Below are 19154 nucleotides of genomic sequence, written 5' to 3' on the forward strand. Positions count from 1 at the left end.
ATGTATGAATGCAATAATAATGATATTCCTGTATCATCTTTAGGGTGAGGACAGATGATCAATACATAAAGTATTTTTACTTAAAATACTTTTGCGTTACTTTTGCATTAATGCATTAAAGTGACCCAACTGTTCAGTGTAAAAAGACTTTGGGGCTTTAAAATCTGTAAAAACAAAACAAAAAAAAGAGACTTCTTCTTTTCTGTGTTGTTTAAAGTTTAAAGTGGATAATATTTTAAGAGAAGAAATTATGATCTTGATGTATAACCATATCCATTTATAAAACTCAGCCATGCTTTTCATGTTAAAAGTATAATATTTCTCTCCGAAGTGGTGTGGAAATACCCGGGCAAACTTTTGGTATCTTACATCACAGTACTGAAGTAAAAGTACTTTTCCACTTGTGGTCTGAGAGGAGAAGATTGGGGCGGATTACGCTGATAAGCGCTTCATAAAAGGTGCAGTCTGCGGAGACACGGCTTCACTCCGCAGCCATGACCTTCTGGGCGCTTCTCTCTGTGCTGGTGCTGCTCCACAACGCTGGAGGTGAGAGACCGAATTCTTCTGTCTGGGTTTATTTTCTGAGTGAGCCAAGGCATCAAAATTGTGCTTTTTATTTTTTTCTCAACTCAACATGTATTTTTATTGTGGCTTTATTGCAAATTTTAAATTGCCTCTCCTTAACCGTGCTGTGTTTTGCCCATTTTCTTCCTTCTTTTCTTCACTTGGAGAAACGGAGACAGGGAGACAAGCTATTGGGCAGATATGAGACAGTATGACATAATCATATGCAAGCATGGTTTCAACCTGCTGATTAATAGAACTCACTATTTGTGCGTTGGATCTTGTTTGTGTCATCCGTATTGAAGGTGCAACAAACAAGCTCAAGTCGTTACTACTCACCGTCACATAACCCCTGTACAACTAGTATGGGTTTTTTTGTAACTTCTGCTCTTCCATTTTTTGGAGAGATAAACATTAATCTGAATATTTAGTGAGATGTTTAATTTGTTTTGTGTCTCATGTGGTCATCACATCATGTGACATAATTGTTTTTTTAGAGTTGCTCGGAGCCCAGGTGAGGAGCTCCATCGTGGATGGGAAGGATGCTGAGCCAAACAAGTGGACATGGATGGCCTACTTGAAGTTCATGAATAAGGACAATGAGAAGTGGGGCTGCGGCGCCACCATCATGTCCAGGAACTGGGTGATGAGTGCTGCGAGCTGCTGGAAAAGGAATGAAAAGTAATGACTGTGCATATTTTGTTATTGAAATGGAAGATCATAATTACATCATGACTTTAGTGTCATAAATGACTGACACACAAAACAACTCAAAGCTCAGTGAATATTCATATATAAAAAACAAGTTAGAAAAACTTTCTTAGACACCCAGGTCCTTAATGCACTATTAACATTGTTTTCCTTATAATCATATTATTACATTACATGTCATATAGCTGACGCTCTTTTATCCAAAGCAACTTTGAATAAGTGCATTTCAACCATAAGGATACAAACTCAGAAGAACAAGAAACAAGAAAGTGCAATTTCATCAAGTAAGCCGATTCACAACTTGCTATAGAACCATTATAAGTACAACAACAAGTGCTACAATTTGTTAAGTGTTTTTAGTCGAGGTAGAGTCTGAAGAGGTATTTAGCAGCAGGACAGCAAAGAGTCGTGATCTAGTCGAGAGTTTTGCTCTCAGTGACGGAGGAACAAGCAGTTTGGCAGATGCAGAGCGGAGTTACGTCGGCATATCGTTTATGACTCCAGCAGTTGCAGTATCACACAGCGTATAGAATCATGTCATGTGGAACTGTTTGTCCTCTATAGCAAACAGACAAGTCCAGTTGCTTTAAATCATGGAAAAGTAGAAAGGTAACTATGGTTTAATGAAGAAGGAACTTTTATCATTAAACAAAAGAAGACAAAAAAGAAGTTAGAATACCAGTGTGTGTAATAGTTCCTGACGTGTGTGTGTCCAGAAAATCTGCACCAGTCCTGAGGAAGACCATGCTTAGTGTGGGCTTAATAGACCTGGAAAACGAAGCTGAATTCTTCGGCATAGACCGGAACCCCCAAATCCACGACGAGGCCGACCTGGCTCTGTTCCACACAAAGGACCCGATCAAGATGAACCCCAAGGTCGGGGTGATAAGTCTGCCCACCAAAGACAACTTCGGAGCATCTTCTCTGTGCTGGATCATGGGCTGGGGAGACGTTAGGAAAGGAAGTAAGTTCTGCACACAAAGACGTATGAGAACACTGAGGGCCCTCCGGGCCGTTATGGCTAAATAGAACTATTACACATAGAAAAATGATTCTCTATGTGTAGCAAAATAACATGGTAGGCAATCATTAAGCAACAGGAGGCACTTGGTTCATCAAGTCCTTAAGATGGAAAAACCTAAACGCAGGTCTGTCTTCAGTGTCTTTGAGAGCATAAACTATCGCCTCGTCTTTTCTCACTATGTGCGTTTGTCTACGCAGCTCCACTGAAGAAACCACAGAAACTTCAGCAGCGGAAGATTTCCATCATCTCTAAAAAGGATTGCAAGGACAAGCGCCCGGGGCTGGGTTCCAATATGCTGTGTGCGGAGGACTACGCCTGCGACGTGAGTCCTACTCCCTTTGGCAGATTTCAGCGTGTGAATGGGGAGACTTCGCTATTAGCCACTGAGGAGTCAGCAATGACCATCTAATATGCATGTGTGAGAGTAAATGAGTTACTGCAGTGCTTTTACTTTGATACTTTAAGTGCATCGCTGCTTATTCTTCTGTTGGTCACATTTACATTATGGAATATTTGTACATTGTTGTAGCGTTGCTCTCACCTAAAGAGCTGAAGCTAAAAACAATGTGTGAATTTACAGCCTTGTTGATGGATTTAGTTTCAAAACTCTCGACACCGAAGCACTTGAATTCTACATTTTAAGTTATACACGCGTCCACAGACCCTGGATAATGATCACAATTAAAGTACGCATTCAAGCGAATAGCATATTGCGTAGCGTAAAGCCAAGTGGATGGCAAGCTGTTAATGATAATCCAGAACAAGATTTACATTGTGTGTGTGTTTCCAAAGGGGGATTATGGCGGCCCGCTGGTGTGTAAGGAAGACAATACCTTGGTGCAGGTGGGCATCATGAGATCCGGCAGCTGTGATCCCAATGGCCTCCCTGGCGTCTACACCCGAGTGTACGAGTACCGCTCGTGGATCAATGCCTACATCCACCAGGATACGGAGACAGAGATGTAAACCTCCAAGACGCCGCTTCACTCTTTGACGCCTCTCCCCTGAGTTGCACTCTCAGCCCCCGTTGTCCCTTTATTAGTTACATGCTCTCTGGTTTCGTCGCCTTTGCATTAAAGCTTTGAATCATTCCTTGCAGTGTGACGCTGGAGAATTATTTTTGATAAGACTGTATTCACACGGCATTTCATCAAACCAACACAACAAAGAAGCCAACTGCTCACTCAGAAACATCGGTTACCTTTTTAACCACTTAATTGCTCGTGCTGACCGCCAACATACACGTTACCCGGCCCTGCATGTTAGATCAGCGCTGCTTGACCAGTGATTGACAGCTCCTCCAAAGAAAGCAAAATATGACATGGGATTTTAATAAAAGTTAGTAATTGCAATTTTAAAAGATGGACATGGTTCCGTGCTAAAACTTGAATGATTTTTTTTTTTAACAAGAAAATGACATTACGTTCAACAAAAACAAAGTCAGAGCAACAGTTATTTCTCAAAACGTTCATTTCAGGGGGCTTTAAGTGAGATGGGAGCATGTCAGCACAAAGACTAGAATCACTTCTGCACCACTATCCTCCAGTAAACGTCTCGTTAGCAAGTAAGCTAGTGAACCAGTGTCTTTTGATAGAGCCCCGAGTCAGGCTGAACACTTTAATATAGAGGGAATAATTCCAATAACAAACAGTGCATGCACAATTCCACAGCTTGCGTGGCCGCTGTGCAGCACCTTCATCTCACGCTACCTTTGTTCAGACCTTGAGAAGCAGTGGTAGTTCTCGTCAAAAAGGCACATATGCACTGTGAGCAATCTTGACTTCACCCCTCAAAAAAAGGTTAGCTGAGGAGCAGAAAATGCCAACTCTTGACTTTGGAGTTTGGCTAAATGATGTTGGAATGCTGAATACCAGAATGAGTTGAGAAAATCTTCCAAACTGTCCCATCAGAAGAAAGAAAAACCCACACTAATCCACATCATATCAAAAACAAGACATTTCTTCTGGTTTGATCTGCTGATTGATGAGCGAAAAGTCATGATTGGCTTCTTCTGCGTGCACAAACCAATCGAATGACCCCCGTTTCCTCACCCAGGCATCAAAGAGGGTCCAACGGGAGCCTTGCAGCAGGCTTTACACCGTGACAGCATTTTGGACGTCAAAATGTTTAGAGGCCATCGACCTGTCTGATGGTCAGAGAGAAACGTCCCGGAAGCAGGACTCCTGACACACGAGGGCTCAGTGCTGCACCAACCAGAGGGCAGTTTGTGTGCATGCAGCCGGCTTTAGTCCCGCTCATAGTGGCAGTCGTGCCTCCGACTGCTCCTGCAGCGCTGCACTTGCATCGGTCTCTGTCGCCGAGCCCTTCTCCTCTTCTTCTTCCTCCTCCTCCTCCTCCTTTTTCTCGTCAGCTTTCAGCTTCGCAGCCCTGGTTTTGAACCTCAACCCGTGGCCTGTCAAACCAAGGTTGGATTAGTTTCTATTGCCATTACCATCAAGAGATTCACTTTGCTCCGGACCATTGCCGGTGAATAAAGATGGACAACAGGCACCGAGACGCGTGAAGAAAACCAAATACAGTGTTGTTCCTTCCTGTGAAAGATGACTTCATTGAGTTGAAATTATGCTAATTAGCGTAGCAATGTTTTCTCTAGTTACCGTGCAAAAAGACCTTAAATCTTAACATTCATTTTTACTGCGTCTGCATGCATCCCATTAACCAAAGGTTCCAGCGACCCACTGGGTGTTTCTCAAAGTCAAGGAAATCTGTTACAGGGCACATTCAAAAGCTCGCCAATCCACTTGCTATCTTGTATCTACAAGGCTGAATTCTTAAAGTTCGTCACAAACTTCATGCCGCCGTTTCGGACTCATTCAGCGAGCTACTATTGGCTCTGAGGCCGACTACTTTACCCCTCGCTCTCAATTCAGGCTCGGAGGCTGTTGGAATTTGGCAACCGAGACGGGTTTGATGAGTCTTGTTTTTGACGAGTTATTATTTCCCTTAGAGGAGGTGAAATGATCATCATAGAGGTAAAATGATCATTTTGCCAAAAGAGTAAAACTGATTAATACTCATGGAACATTTTCTTCTCTGTACATGTACTAACTTGGGCAGTCGGCCACCTCCTTGAAGGCCTTCTTCTTACAGCAGCCTCGACAAAGGTTGAAGACACATTTATTGCCCTGTGGAGCAAAATAAACCGTATTAATAAATATGTACAAATGGACACACACAGAAAGCCACATTTTCAATACGAACACACACCGACCTTTGGGTTCCCGCACTGCTCACACTTGACGTACTTGGCTGAGAGAGTGAGAGTGTGAGAGAGAGAGAGTGAGAGTGAGAGTGAGAGAGAGTGAGAGCGGGCCGGGGGGAGACAGTGTTTTTAAGAGGCCATTCCTTTCACAGAGGAACTGGTCGGCCCGACGGGAAGGCGGCACGTCGGACTCACGTTTGTGCTCCGGGCAGAAGTTCTTGTGCGGGTTTCGGGATCTCTTCTTCTGCTTGTTTTTGGAGAGAGTGTCGTTGACTGCGTCGTCCTCCAGCGCCCTCTTCTGACACACCGCCTTCTTCAGCTCTGAGATTTGGCTGTCGCCGTTGACGACTGGTTCCTTCGGCCTGCATGGAAGAACGTTGGGCTCAGCATTCCTCTTCACTTCACTCGATGCAGAGCTTACGGTTGTATGAGGGCCGCGTGGAAGTGAAAGGATCATAACGAGAGACGAGGACTCACGCTGGCCTGACGTAGGGCTGGCAGATCCAGTGGGGGAACGGCAGGCTGCCCTCCTTCTCCTCCGTGTCCTTTCCTTTGGCGATCTCCTCCTGCACCGTACAGCGATGTATAATTAGTCCAATCAGCAATACACCCGTGCCGGTTTGTGGCAGTAACAGACCAATATCTGGGTTTTGTAAGAAGCCATAAGCATTAAAAGATTTTTTAGAGCAGCTCAAAGACCCCTTTTCCTCCTCTTCTTCGTCTCTACGGCCAGTTACCTGGCAGCGCAGCCTCAGCTGTTTGCTGACCCCGGCCAACCCCTCCAGGGTCTTCACCTTGGCCAGCTCCTCTCTCAGGTCCTGGTGGATCTGTAGTCTGCTCACGCACACACACACACACACACACACACACACACACACACAAACAGCTCTAAATTCATTTGTTAGATGTGTTCCCAGCATAAAGTAAAAAGTCAGTGGACAGCCAAACGAACTATAGTGCTGCAGCAATGAAACTGACTTAAACAGCCTTAAATAAGGTTAACATTAAGATGCATAATCTCTACATAGTGCATGAACTAACCCAGCACTCAGCTACTCTTACTCCGTTTAAGTCACAGTATCTCCCCACAGAACGGCACCAGGTTGAATTTCATTGTCCAAACAGAGCGGCTAATATTGGAGCGCAGAGATCCGCTGAATTCACACTCTCACAGAAATGAAATGAAACCACACCCCTGATGGCTGCAGGATCATTCAGATGCATTTTAGGAAATTTCGCATCTCAATGAACATCATGCTGTATTGAAACTAGAGACGATGAACTCATGTTTACTGATGGAATTAATCCAGAGAGAAGTAGAGTCATTTTCTCATAGACTTCTATACAACCTGACTTCTTTTACCGCACTGCCGGTCAGTAGAGAGAATGCTAGTTTTAAATTGGGTCCACTGGGCAGAACCGGTCGGCCACAGGGACACTGTAGGTTTCACTGAGAACTGGTTTCCTTTCTGCTGATGCTGCTCAACAAGTAATGGCTGCTGTACTAGAATGCACCTGCTGTTGTCGCGGTAACCACCGGGGGGCTTGCCAAATAAGCCAGTGCTGAAATCTTAAAGATTGGGACTAATGTGGGTTATTTATGCACACGCACACGCGCACACACACACACACACACACACACACACACACACAGACAGAGAGAGACACAGAGACACATACGTGTGGTGCCAGAGCTTGAAGAGGTGTGCTCGTACATAGGACAGAGTGCAGGGGGGGTGCTGCTTCACCACATCCAGGTATTCCTCCGCCATCTCCCATATGGGGGGGCTGCATCCCTCAAACAGCGCCGGGTTGTGGAGGTTCCCCTCTAAACAAAATAGATGAGAATACACCAATGTAAGTTTCATAACGGGCATATCGTGAGCACATCAGATATCTGAACTCAGTGCATAATGAGACGTGTAGACCTGCACTCATCACTCCTTGCACCCCCGTCTCCTGAATGCAGCGCTCCACATCGCTCAGGTGATGAATGTTTCCGTTGGCAAACACTGGAATGTTCACCGCCTTCCTGCAGCAGAGGAACAACACAAACAGTTCAACATTCAAACACCAAAAGAGACGATTCACATATTTCTCGGTTTATTCTAAATCTAGATTTGTTTGGGAGCGAGGTCTTCTCTTAAATACAGCTGGACTATATGGCACTTGGCCAAGTTTCTTTCCCAAAACCATGACTCAGTCAGTGAAGATTACAGACCTCACTGGTGAGAAAGAAACTAATTATTGTCAACCATGTGCCAACAGCTGAGATGGAGACAAACTGTTCAGGCAGGAGGATTTATTCAACTGTCCCGTTGAGCTGACTGAATGATGCCAATCACAAGAGCTGCTCCATTGCTGGTCAAACGTTTATGTGACACATCAGTGAAAGTGGGTGCCGGCCGCTCACCGTACTGCCGTGATGTGCTCCCAGTCAGCGATGCCCGTCGAAGGCCCTTTCTGCTCTTTGGTTCGGCCGTGCACCGTGAGCAGCTGGGAAGACATTGGACACAGCCGACATGAAGCTAGTCAGGTTTCACGGACGAATATGAATAAGCAAATAAAAAGCTCTAAATGTATATTTCTAAAAGAGGACAGTTGGTCTCGGTTTAATATCACACCTGACATCCAGCTTTCTCCAGCATCTGGGCATAGCGGACCGTCCTCTCCAGCTCCTTGAACACACGGATCTTGCATGTGATTGGCACCGAGAGCTTCTCATGAGCCAACCGGACTGTTAAATAAATGAGGGAAATTCAGCTGACCAGGGGGAACACTGGTGCCTTTCGACCTTTGCCAGGGTCCTACGGCTGACTCACCCATTTTCTCTAACAGCTCCCACTCGTCTTGGAGGAAAACTCCATAGTGCCCTTCGAAAAAAAAAGCGGGTTTAGTTTCTTCTGTTCACTCGGCCTGCATGCAACTCGTCGTCAATGCTTTCTCTGACACCGGGACTCACCAGAGGCAGAATTTGGGGGGTTGATTCCGGTGAGAAGCGTGCTTACCTCGCTTAGCGATCATCTGCGGACAGCCCAGGTTGAGGTCGATGGCGTCGCAGTAGTCCTGGGCCAGCAGGGAGGCCTGGAGGAACACCTCTGGGTCGTTGGCACAAAACTGACACACAGGGAGAGATGTGAAAATTGTGAACCCCCCCCCCCCCCCCCTTCAAAGTAAGAAAAAACTAGGTTCATGAGTTTTATGACCAAACAGCGAGCATGCTGGGAGATGTTGAGCGTGCCCGCGTGGATCCTCACCTGTGTGATGAGAGGTCTGTCCTCTTCACACACCTCGTTGTACAGGTTTTCCCGCCTGTAGTTGGCGTCGCGTACAAAGACCTGGGCGTGCAGCATGGGGGTGTAGCAGAGCTGGGCGCCGTGCCGGCGGCTCAGCAGACGCCAAGCCAGCTCGCTCTGGTCCACCATGGGGGCCACCACGAAGCGGGCCTCCTTCAGGGTCTTCCTCCAGAACTCGAAGCCTTGGAGCTTGGCCATCATTGGCGATCGACTTCACCGGACCGGGAGGTGGACGAAAATAAAAGCGGTAAATGTAATGGACAGACTAAGGAGAGGCACAAATATGATTTTGGATTTTGTTGTGGCACACAGTTGTTCCACCAAATTTCATCCCGGGCTGCTGTGAACGTCTTCAACTGTGTTGAATTTCAAAACATAAAAGCTGATGATGAAAATAATGGACTGAACCTTTAAATGTGAAATCATTTCACTACCCCAGAAATTTCGGGGGATTTTCTCAGGCACTCGAACGTGTCTTTTCAACACCAACATTCTCAATTCTCATTTCCTCTGCATTAACTTACTACGCATTTAAAAAATAAACATATGTATTACTCGGTTTTTAAGTTAGTTTGATAGTTTCAACCAACTCACGGACTTCTCACAAGGTGTCTGAATTTACTGACACTGAAGGTTTAACTAGCAGAGTTCCTGAATGCATCGTTAGCTTAAAATACTTAACGTTAAATAAGTTGTATTATTAGTGTCATTGGCATTTTGTTAAAATTTCCTGTATTAACGGTTTTTAGTATATAATATTAGTTAACCTTACTAAATATGAATGTTGTAGTAACTTATTTAAGGCGGCCAACTTCACAGCTGATGTTTGTCTACGAGCACGAAGCGCACTGAGGAGTTTAGCTAGCGGAGCTACGCTGCCACGACGCACATGATGCGGCACCGCGGTACAAAAGCACAACGCCAGCTCGGTTCTGTTCGTCTGGCAGCGTCACGCGCCGCCCTCCTCGCGTTCTAACTGTAACCAATAACCATATCACGTTTTATTTTAATAAATTAATGTTTCACCTGTAATAGTTAGAGTTAGTGGAGTATTTCCTCACGCACCACTTTCCAAATGTGTGCGACGCCGAAATAGAACCGTCGGGAAACATTACCTGGGCGTTCTTCTTCTTCGTCGAAATAATTGTCGGTATCCACCTATTTGCCGTGGTCGCCCCCTAGCGGCCTGGTGTACAGAAGCAAGATGACAGTAGCGGATGGAAGACACATCTTGACCCTTTATGTGATTCTGTTGTGAGTTTAAACACCAGACGAACCACAGCTTGATCAATATCCATGGGCATTTCTTATCCGGCTCTTGCATACAGGGTTACTGTTGCCGTACTCTCGGCTCACGTGTCTTGCGTGTCTATATCAACACAACCACTTAAAATGATTATTTATTAAAAGTAAAAGCCCTGCATCCTAGTTATATATACCAGTATATGTAGCGGCCTGTCTAATGTAACTGTAACTATCTATTCATGTTTTGTATATTAAATAACAACTCATTTTATGTTGTATTACTCCAGACATCCTTATCGACAACCACCATCGACAGCAATACAATTCCCACAATGTCGTAATAACTTTTTTAAAGTGACACAAGTAAACAAATTCATTATTTAATTGCTGAATAAGCAATCGTTTAGCATTTTACATTTTAACATGAATATAATAAAAAAAATATTACATATCTACTAATAGCCAAATAAATAAGACCAGGCCATGTTAGGATCAGGAATCAGGAATCAGGATACATTTATTTGCCAAAATATGCTAAACATACAAGGAATTTGTCTTGGCGGTTAGTGCGCGACAGTAGACAGACAAGACAGCAGTGCACAAGTAATAAAATAAAGTAAAATGAAATGCTAATGCAATGCAATGGGTTAGTAGAATAAGGCTATGGGTTAGTATAAAACAAGGGAATAAAGTTAAAAATTTTGAATATTAAAAAAGTTAAAAAGAAAAATATTAAGCATAAAGTGCACTAACGAACAAGTAACAAACAAGTAACCGTCATGAACGGTTTGCTAATATTGCTCAAAAGAGACACACATGAAGATTACTTGATTTATGTTAGCAAGAACAATTACATGAATGGGTTAGACAGGGTGTTTCTCAGAAGTTATATTTTAAATTTTAAAAGAACAACTCAGTAAATTTGCACGGATATCAGTGACATTCAGCAGGAATATATTTACACATACTGTGTGTGTGTGTGTGTGTGTGTGTGTTTGTGTGTGTGGGTGTACCAAGTTCAAGTGGTTTTCTGTCAGAAACAGATTTATCACATTCTGCAGATTTAAATCACAGTGAGTCACGATTTATAAGAGAGAACCAAATACATCTAGGGGAAAGCATGATATTCAGCTGTATTACATTATAATAAAGTACACTGTAACATCTGAAAATAAATAAAATATTTATATAGTCATATAGAAGTTTTAAAAAATGTGTTTCCCCCCTAGTATATCTTGGAGATGCTTTGTTAAAAAAACACCACTGTTTTGGTAACTTGAATGATAAAATAGACGGCGCTTGTCTAAACTGAGTGACACGTCACACAGTCCCACGCACTAGTCTGCACTGGAGAAACATTCTGTCACCATGGATACTGATACATGTATTACTCACACAGCTATGGACCACCAATAACAGTGAGTGTGCAATGAAATAGTTGGGTGATGAAGACCATGACAAAGATGTGGAGAATATTCAGGTCCTGTTTAAAACGCAAGGAGGATTCACAAAGCCACTTTACAAGACCCACAACTAGCATGTAGCAACCCTTAGCAACCACTTATTACCAATACGACCGAATCAAATCAAATCAAATCCACATTATCTGCAAAAGTACACGCCACAGGAGAATATACTTCGATGATACCAGGAGTTGAGGTGAGCCTTTTAAATGTGTTCATAGCAAACATTGACCATTTTAAGCATCCATAAAAAGCTGTTTCTACAAGTGTCACGCATCAAGCGTGACAGTCACTCATTTTGGTCTCTAGTCACGCACATCCGCCACACATCCAATTCCTCATGCCAAGAAGTCGCGTTGGTTACTCTTCACCCCCCCGTCAATCGCAGTGTCCGCGCCACCCTCCCCCCCAGCGACCGTAGCGTCCACCCCCAACAAAAAGTTTTCTTGAAAACTTGAGTTACCTGTTTCTACCTAAACGGCTAAGCTGTTCTTACTCTGTATTACAAAATGCAGAGTAAGAACAGTAAAGTAGTCTTTCATTTTTAAAGGATCAGCATGGCGGGGTTTTTCTATCGTTTTTTAAAAATATATATATATATATATATATTGTCAACATCCAATAACTAACCGCATGTTGGACCATCGACCAAATTTAAAGTGTCTCACAAATATACTGTCCTTTCCAAAAACAGCAGGTACTGTAGTCTTGAAATACAGCACAGTTTGACTGCACTGAGAGCTGGAGGAAGTTATCATAGCAATACTTATCAAGATGCAAACTAGTTCAGAAAGTGAGCGAAGGTGCTAGCATGTTTCCGGCTGACTTGGGTTAGCGGTTAGCCAGCAAATTGTAGCTATTCCACTAGCGGTTTAGAGCTACTTTTTAAGCAGAGATGCTTGAATCAGCTTAATAAAATCACATCAAAAAGAATCCTTTTGGTGAAAGAGGTTTTTTAAAAGTTCCTTATGAGACTACAGGTTTTATTGCGAACCCTTTTTGTCCAAAGAACCCCTTTTGAAACAAATGGCTCTTCAAATTCCAAGATCAATCCCATGAAATGTGAACTGGTTACAGAAGCACCTGGGTGGGTTCTTGTTCCCTCCCTTGGTTGTAATGTAGAGGTTCTGGTCAGAGGAGATGCTCAATGAAACCAACAAACCAGATACATTCTCTCCAGTCTTTTAGGGAGATTTGGGGGCACCTCTCACAGATGGTTCAAGGTATATATTTTTATATTTGGTAGGTGAAACCTTCTCAAAGAAATTAAGACGGCATTTATGAATGGTTCTACCAAAACATAGAAGCATATTTATTTATAGTGTTGATTGTTGTTTTCTTTTCAAAGGTGTTTTTAATATTTTACATGGAATATTTATTTATTTATTTTACCCCTTGACTTATTTTGCCGGTGACCACATCCAAATAAAATGAATGATATGAATATGGCAGAGCAAAAACATGTTATTAAATGATACGTCTATTGATGAAACCTTTCTAAAGAAAAATGTACCATTCCATACATCAGTAACACCAATCAGTCCCCCACCGGTTACGCATTTTGAAGAATCAGTTCCCTTCACCTCCACCCCTAATCCGCTAATCACAGGCAGGTTTCAGGGCTTATAGCCATGTCGCCATTTTGACGTTGCTCTTTCAAGAACCTTTCTACTGCCTTTGAGTCCACTGTTTCGCTCTCTGGTCTATCCTCCTTTACTCTCTCTTTGTGTATCTCCTCTTCCTTTTTAATCACCTTCTCATTTGTCTCCTTCTCTTGCCCCTGTCTGGCTCCCTTCTCCTCTTGCTCACTTATCTCTGAAGGCTTGTGGCAAACCTCTGTCTTGGCATCGTCCGTCACTGTGATGCTCTCAAGCTTGTCTTCCAAAGCCGAGGACTTGATTCTGATGAACAGGAAGTTACAAGTGGCTAGAACCACGGCTGATATGACCACCTCAATTCCTGCCAGCAGGAAAACCCACATGTAATTCTTGGTGGCATCAAGAAGTCGGCCTGTGGAGAAACAGAAAGACAGATGAGAGGATGAAAAAAAGAAGTCATACAGATATAAACCTAGTTAATGTGCTCCCTCTTTACAGACATCATACAACCCGCAGTAGCCGCAGTGCAAGTATGTTAGCAAGGCCTTAACATACTTATACAGTATATATAGATAGTAACAGGGGACGGGAACAAGGAACCTACGGCTAGTTGACCGGATTTTTGATTTGATGCAAATATGATACGCGATTTAATTCTGCACATGATGAAAGATCCTTTGGGAATATGTACAAAGCAGCAACCTGCAGGTTCTGAAAAAGAAGCCATTAATCAAAAAGACGGCAGTTCCTGTTCACTTGAGGCCATGTTTATGATGTTTACTGAGGTAATAAATCAAATTTGGAGTAGTCAGTAGTCATTTTCTTATTGACATTTACACTATCAGGTTTATTGGAAGTAAAGAGAATGCAAGTTTTAAGACACTCTCCCATTGGCTTCTCTCCAGAACCCGAGGTTGTGGGGCGGTTCAATCACAATAGACAGATGTTGAAATGCCTAACTTAACAGCAGTTTTTAGTTAAAAAAGACACGCTAAACAGCTGGCCGCTCGTCTCGTTTTTGTATTTGAGCAAGAGAGTAGCTTTCCATCAGCAAAAACCTTTAAGCATCTTTGCACTGACTGACCTGCACCAGGGGGCCCCACCAGCACAGCAATGGCCTCCATGAGCAGGACCAGGCCAATGGCACTGGAGAACTTCTCAGTGCCAACTATTGCCATGAGAACCTCAAATTGCAGGGCACCCACCATGCCGTAGGAGAGGCCGAAGAAGATGCAGAAGACCACCAACGAGCCGTAGTCCTTGGCCTGGTAACACATGTGAAAGAGAATGTGAAGGAAGAGCAACCCGTTGCTTGACTTTCCAGATCCAAAACGAGCAAGCATTTACCCACCTGTGATCCGATCAGGTCAGTGATTCCATTGAAGAGCATAGCGAAGCTAAAGAGGTAGACACAACGAGGCCGCACCCATTTGAGTCCGGCAATCACGCCGCACGTGGGTCGTGCAAAAATGTCAATGAAGCCCAGGATGGAGAGTAGCAGGGCTGATTTGGTATCTTCATTCCCCAGCTCCTTGGCATAGCTCACGATGAACACCGGAGGCACAAACAGCCCCAGAACCATGATGGACGCTGCCACAGTGTAGATGAGAAATCCGCGGTCTTTGAACACGGAGAAGTCCAGCAGTTTCGCTTTGGGCTTCTTCGTCTTCTCTGGTCCTTCTTGGTTGTCTAGTTCCAGGACCTTGGACTTGAGCGCCTTGGGGCCGACCAGAGGCTTCATTAAGGCCCCGCACACGCAACAGTTTAGTAGAAGCCCACCCAAGATAAGGAAGCCCCCCCTCCAGCCATACTTGTACTGGAGGACCTGACCCAGTGGCGAGAGGCAGCACAGGGCCACGGGGCTTCCTGCTGCCGATAGCCCATTGGCCAGAGGACGCCTCTCACTGAAGTAGCGGTTGAGCATAATGAGAGATGGTTGGAAGTTCAGAGCTAAACCCAAGCCTGCAGCAAAAAAGTAAAGCAAAGTTTCTTATGTCATTGGATTTTCCATATTTAACCATCTAAAATAAACCAGATACGTTGTTTTTGTGCCAGAGGGCCGCTGCTGATAAAGGCTTTAATACAGCAGTGTGACATGCCTACACTGCTATTTTTAAAGAATAAACATACCATCAAAGTCTTCTGAGAAGCTTTTAGAGAATGTATTCTCATATATTTGTCACATATGACATGGCACGAATGTTCGCATGCAACGACCGGTGCAAGCCTAAGCAAGGTTAGGAAGAAGTCGGAAAATGAAATACAAACAGTCAGTCAGACCTGTGATGACCCCAGTGGAGAGGTAGATGTGGATGATGCTGGTGGAGAAGGAGGCCATGATCATTCCAAGAGAGGCAAAGAGGCCGCCCACCATCATCACTGGACGACAGCCGAAGCGGTTAACCAGCACACTGCAGAGAGGACCTGCATAGAGTGGAATGAAATCGGTTGGGCTGTGCGTGTCTAGATGGTGTGAGACACAGCACGTTAATAAGATATATTACTAGGAAGTTTTATAGCTTTTTAAAATGACAAATCTTCAGACTGTTCCTTTAGAGCAGGGGTCAACGTTGTTTAGCCCAAGGTCCCCCAAACTGATGGCGAGATGAAGCAGGGACTCCCTATTCTACGGAGTTTGGTCCGCCATCTTTTATTTTTGAGCTTTCCGCTATTTTTGGTTGATAAGACAATTTAAAAATTCAAATATAAACCCCAAATACAAGAAGGAACCTTTAGTTTTTTGTTTGAGAAGTCAAGTAATATATATATATATATATATATATATAGCTTTGAAAAAAAGAAAATGAAGGATAAACAAGTTTTATTTGTTTTTACAACTAATAGTATTTAGGTTAATAATACGCAAAAATAATGTAATCCAATTAATCAATATATAAGAATTAAAAAATCAAGTGGAAGGACAGTTGATCTATAACACTAAAATGTAGTATTTTAAAACACATCTTGCTATTCCTTTCATATCAACAGAAATGATGAGCTTTGCCCACCTGTGCCGTAGAGCATAGCTAGCAGTATGGAGGAGATCCAGGCCGTGTCGCTGTATCCCACCCCGAACTCCCTGATCAGCTCTTTGAAAAACACACTGACTGCTTTAGGGAAAGCGTAGGAGAAGCCCGTGATGACAAAGCAGCCAAACAGCACCGCCCAGCCCCACCCGCCGTCTGGAGCCTTCACCCCCTCGGCCCCCATGTCCGCCGCCACTTCTCCCACGGTGCTCGTGGGCCGTGTTTCAATGGAAGCAGACAGAGAAGCTAGAAGACAAAAATGAGAAATGAAGACAGGCAGTTGTGTAGAATGTAAGACATTCAGTGTTAACGTAGCTGCTATAGTACATTTAGTCACTGGGTGTCACATGCACTAAAACGCGGACGGGCGATGCACAGGAACACTCACACACACACATAAGTGGAGTGACGAGATCCTCTGCTCAGGTGGACATCACTTCACAATATCGCAGTTCGATGTGTGTCTCATCATGCTACACGGGGCTAATGCTAACATGCATGTTCTTGTACTTTACATCAATCACAAATAAGCAGTACTGTTAACAAAATATAAATTATTTTCAGCAAGAAATTAGTTAAATGTACACATTCAAACTAATTTGAACACAGCAGTTGAACCGACTCTAACATTTTCCCACATCGTCTCCAGTATTTACATGGCAGCAGTAAACAGGACAGCAAAGTGAGACAGCCTGTAACTCTTCGTAATGGGGTGATTCATAGTTCCACTGGGTCTCTGGAGCTAGACGTGGCTTTTACCACCATAACCACAACTCAGCATCTCGGCCGAGACAATGTCAATGGGCAGGTTCATGTATAATACATGATGGTCACTGTGTATGTTCATAGTCCAAATCATGAATGCTGATGTGTTTGTAGCACCCTTGTTAACACTTCTCTCTGTCGCTGGATTTCTACAAATAAAGGAGCACGTACGCTTAGCTGCTGTTTGGACGGCGACCATAAAGCTGATTTATAACCTTCAAAAGAGCCCAAGAAGCGAGTCGTGGGGGCCCATACGCAGGCTCGGCTCAGGAAACAACAGCCGGCCATCCAGTGTCTCCGGGTAACATTAACATCTCAGGCCTCGCTGACTGGAATGTGATGTGACACCGGCAGCCCTCCCCTCCCCCTCCCCTTACGCCTACCCCCCGGGGAGCAGCACTCCGCTGCATTATTACAGTCCTACGACGTCATTGATGGGGATATTGTTCGGAACGCATTATCTACTTTTAGAAAAATCGACCTCTTGAACCTCCTTGGATATCACGACCTGTGCCAAAAATATAAATGATGGATGCTGCATTTTTGTTTAGCAAACAACTCAGGTACTCAGTCTCAGATTTCCTGAAAGAAAACCCAAAGTCCTGAATTTTAAAACAACGTGCAGGCAATATGGGCACAGTGTTGACCAGGGCACCTACTGACAATGAGGGCCGTGTAGCCCAATGATATTTATAGCGTTTTATATCTGCGGGTCATAAAGCATTATTTGTATACACACACATACAAATAAATACAAATTCATACATACATGCATATAAATAAATTGTTTACTTTGCAACAAATGTGGCTGCAAACAACAAAAAATACACAATGCAGTTGAAGCAACTTATAGGTCTGTACCAGTTCTAGTGAGGCGAGATGTAAGAATACAAAGTACTTTCCAAATTATACACATACTCAAGTTGGAACAATTTATTCATTTAAGGAACGGTAATGATTCAGATTGCATGTGTATATATAAGAAGTGGATGTAGTTGTTGACGTCCCTGTCATCATTTTGAGTTTCACTCGTCGCTATGTGGTTTGCAGTTACCATGTTTGGAATTTGACTCTAAATGGACCATAATTATTTCCACTACACTATATAAACATCCTGATGTATTGAGGAAGACTATAAACTAGCGATTGACACCATGAACTAATGTTCCCAATGTTTACTCAGGGAATAAATCGACAGAGAAGTGAAGTCATTTTCTCATTGACTTCTATACAATCAGACCTCTTTCAGCAACCAGAGGAGTCGCCCCCTAAGGGTTAGTAGAGAGAATGCAAGTTTGCAGACACTTCCAAATCGGCTTCACTCGGCAGAACCGGAGCCTGCCAACAGGTTATATTAAAGAATGTGTCGTTTAAATTATTTTTTTTTAAATTAAGTTTTGACGCACACACAATCAACTAACGTGACCTAACATCCCTTCACACATCATATCAGCAGCGGGCAAATCGCTCTGCATCACAAAAACGTGAGTAAAGACAAATCACGTGATGCAACGTACACAACGGGGCATACTAAAGGAACATGCGGCTGCGATGTCACAATACACGCAGTGGTGTTCTTACCTCCTCCGGCTTGCAGCTCCTCGGTCTCTTACCGGACGATGGTGATGCGCTGCTCTCCCCGCACGTACCTTCAGTCCGTCAGCAGGCAGCACTCCGCGCCACGCTGCTGGGTCCTAACGCCCCCCGCCCGCGTGCATCGACCAACGAGCCAGCACTGATGCTCGAGGTGCTATTTTTGGTCTTTTATTTAGAGTGCAGGGGAGACCTGAACTGGACGGCCCAATCCGGTCGTGTCTTTGGGAGAGATCGAGATCAAATGATAGGTTTGTTCGAATGGTGGGCTGTAGTTTCATAGGTGTGTAAGTAAAAGGCAGGTTTGTACTTTATTTATCAATGCATTATCAAACAAAACTCAAATGTCAAAACCAGGGGAAATAATTTTGTAACTATGTATATTCTATATTCTGTTAATATCAACTTGATTGTGCATTCAAATGGATTTTCTTCTATATGTTAGCCGGGCTGACCATGAATAAAGAACTGAAATATTTCTCAATCTTTTCCTAAACACAAGTTGTTAGTTGAATTGTGTCCTTCGATAAACTTGGAGAATCTTGACTGGACCTTCTTGTATAGTTCATATTTTTCAGATGCTTTATTAGCTGACAATTACTATTGTCCAATCCTCTATACATCCTTTCTTAACGACCTCCACCCT

The 19154-nt window shown here is 43.6% G+C and overlaps 3 protein-coding genes across 4 annotated transcripts; 1 reads left to right on the forward strand and 2 right to left on the reverse strand.

Moving 5' to 3' along the window:
- The first annotated feature begins 331 nt into the window (after positions 1–331).
- On the forward strand, positions 332–3390 carry LOC120827372 (tryptase). Of its 2 annotated transcripts, none has more exons than XM_078084423.1 (5): positions 332–546; positions 1062–1245; positions 1992–2239; positions 2497–2621; positions 3092–3390. In XM_078084423.1, exons 1-5 carry the CDS (start codon positions 495–497, stop codon positions 3263–3265), a joined length of 783 nt encoding a protein of 260 aa, XP_077940549.1. In that variant the 5' UTR covers positions 332–494; the 3' UTR covers positions 3266–3390. The 2 variants fall into 2 exon arrangements, with proteins under 2 accessions (XP_077940549.1, XP_077940550.1); XM_078084424.1 differs by having other exon boundaries at positions 389–546; positions 1062–1234; positions 1990–2239.
- Positions 3391–3611: 221 nt separating this feature from the next.
- dus1l (dihydrouridine synthase 1-like (S. cerevisiae)) lies at positions 3612–9949 on the reverse strand. The gene is made up of 14 exons (XM_040190204.2): positions 9845–9949; positions 8780–9029; positions 8531–8639; positions 8345–8395; positions 8147–8259; positions 7936–8018; positions 7451–7554; positions 7203–7350; positions 6260–6356; positions 6000–6088; positions 5718–5884; positions 5532–5569; positions 5370–5445; positions 3612–4712 (listed from the first exon to the last, which is right to left on the reverse strand). The coding sequence occupies exons 1-14, from the start codon at positions 9928–9930 to the stop codon at positions 4555–4557; spliced, it is 1569 nt and encodes a 522-aa protein (XP_040046138.2). The 5' UTR covers positions 9931–9949; the 3' UTR covers positions 3612–4554.
- Positions 9950–12877: 2928 nt separating this feature from the next.
- On the reverse strand, positions 12878–18593 carry slc16a3a (solute carrier family 16 member 3a). The gene is made up of 6 exons (XM_040190206.2): positions 18497–18593; positions 16133–16396; positions 15405–15548; positions 14476–15086; positions 14209–14389; positions 12878–13536 (listed from the first exon to the last, which is right to left on the reverse strand). Exons 2-6 carry the CDS (start codon positions 16332–16334, stop codon positions 13130–13132), a joined length of 1545 nt encoding a protein of 514 aa, XP_040046140.2. The 5' UTR covers positions 16335–16396; positions 18497–18593; the 3' UTR covers positions 12878–13129.
- Between the last annotated feature and the right edge of the window lie 561 nt (positions 18594–19154).

This window comes from Gasterosteus aculeatus, chromosome 11 (assembly GCF_964276395.1).
Source record: "Gasterosteus aculeatus chromosome 11, fGasAcu3.hap1.1, whole genome shotgun sequence".
Classification (NCBI taxonomy): Eukaryota; Metazoa; Chordata; class Actinopteri; order Perciformes; family Gasterosteidae; genus Gasterosteus; species Gasterosteus aculeatus.

Excerpts from the sequence above, each read along its gene's own strand:
- LOC120827372 (XM_078084423.1), top strand. The coding sequence starts at position 495 with ATGACCTTCTGGGCGCTTCTCTCTGTGCTGGTGCTGCTCCACAACGCT. Across the intron at positions 1,246-1,991 it reads TGCTGGAAAAGGAATGAAAA|AAAATCTGCACCAGTCCTGA; the intron begins GTAATGACTGTG and ends GTGTGTGTCCAG. Across the intron at positions 2,240-2,496 it reads GGGAGACGTTAGGAAAGGAA|CTCCACTGAAGAAACCACAG; the intron begins GTAAGTTCTGCA and ends TTGTCTACGCAG.
- dus1l (XM_040190204.2), bottom strand. The coding sequence starts at position 9,930 with ATGTTTCCCGACGGTTCTATTTCGGCGTCGCACACATTTGGAAAGTGG. Across the intron at positions 8,396-8,530 it reads GCAGATGATCGCTAAGCGAG|GGCACTATGGAGTTTTCCTC; the intron begins GTAAGCACGCTT and ends TTTTTTTCGAAG. Across the intron at positions 6,357-7,202 it reads TTCAAGCTCTGGCACCACAC|ACTACAGATCCACCAGGACC; the intron begins GTATGTGTCTCT and ends GTGCGTGAGCAG.
- slc16a3a (XM_040190206.2), bottom strand. The coding sequence starts at position 16,334 with ATGGGGGCCGAGGGGGTGAAGGCTCCAGACGGCGGGTGGGGCTGGGCG. Across the intron at positions 14,390-14,475 it reads CTGACCTGATCGGATCACAG|GCCAAGGACTACGGCTCGTT; the intron begins GTGGGTAAATGC and ends ATGTGTTACCAG. Across the intron at positions 13,537-14,208 it reads GGTGGGGCCCCCTGGTGCAG|GCCGACTTCTTGATGCCACC; the intron begins GTCAGTCAGTGC and ends GTTTCTCCACAG.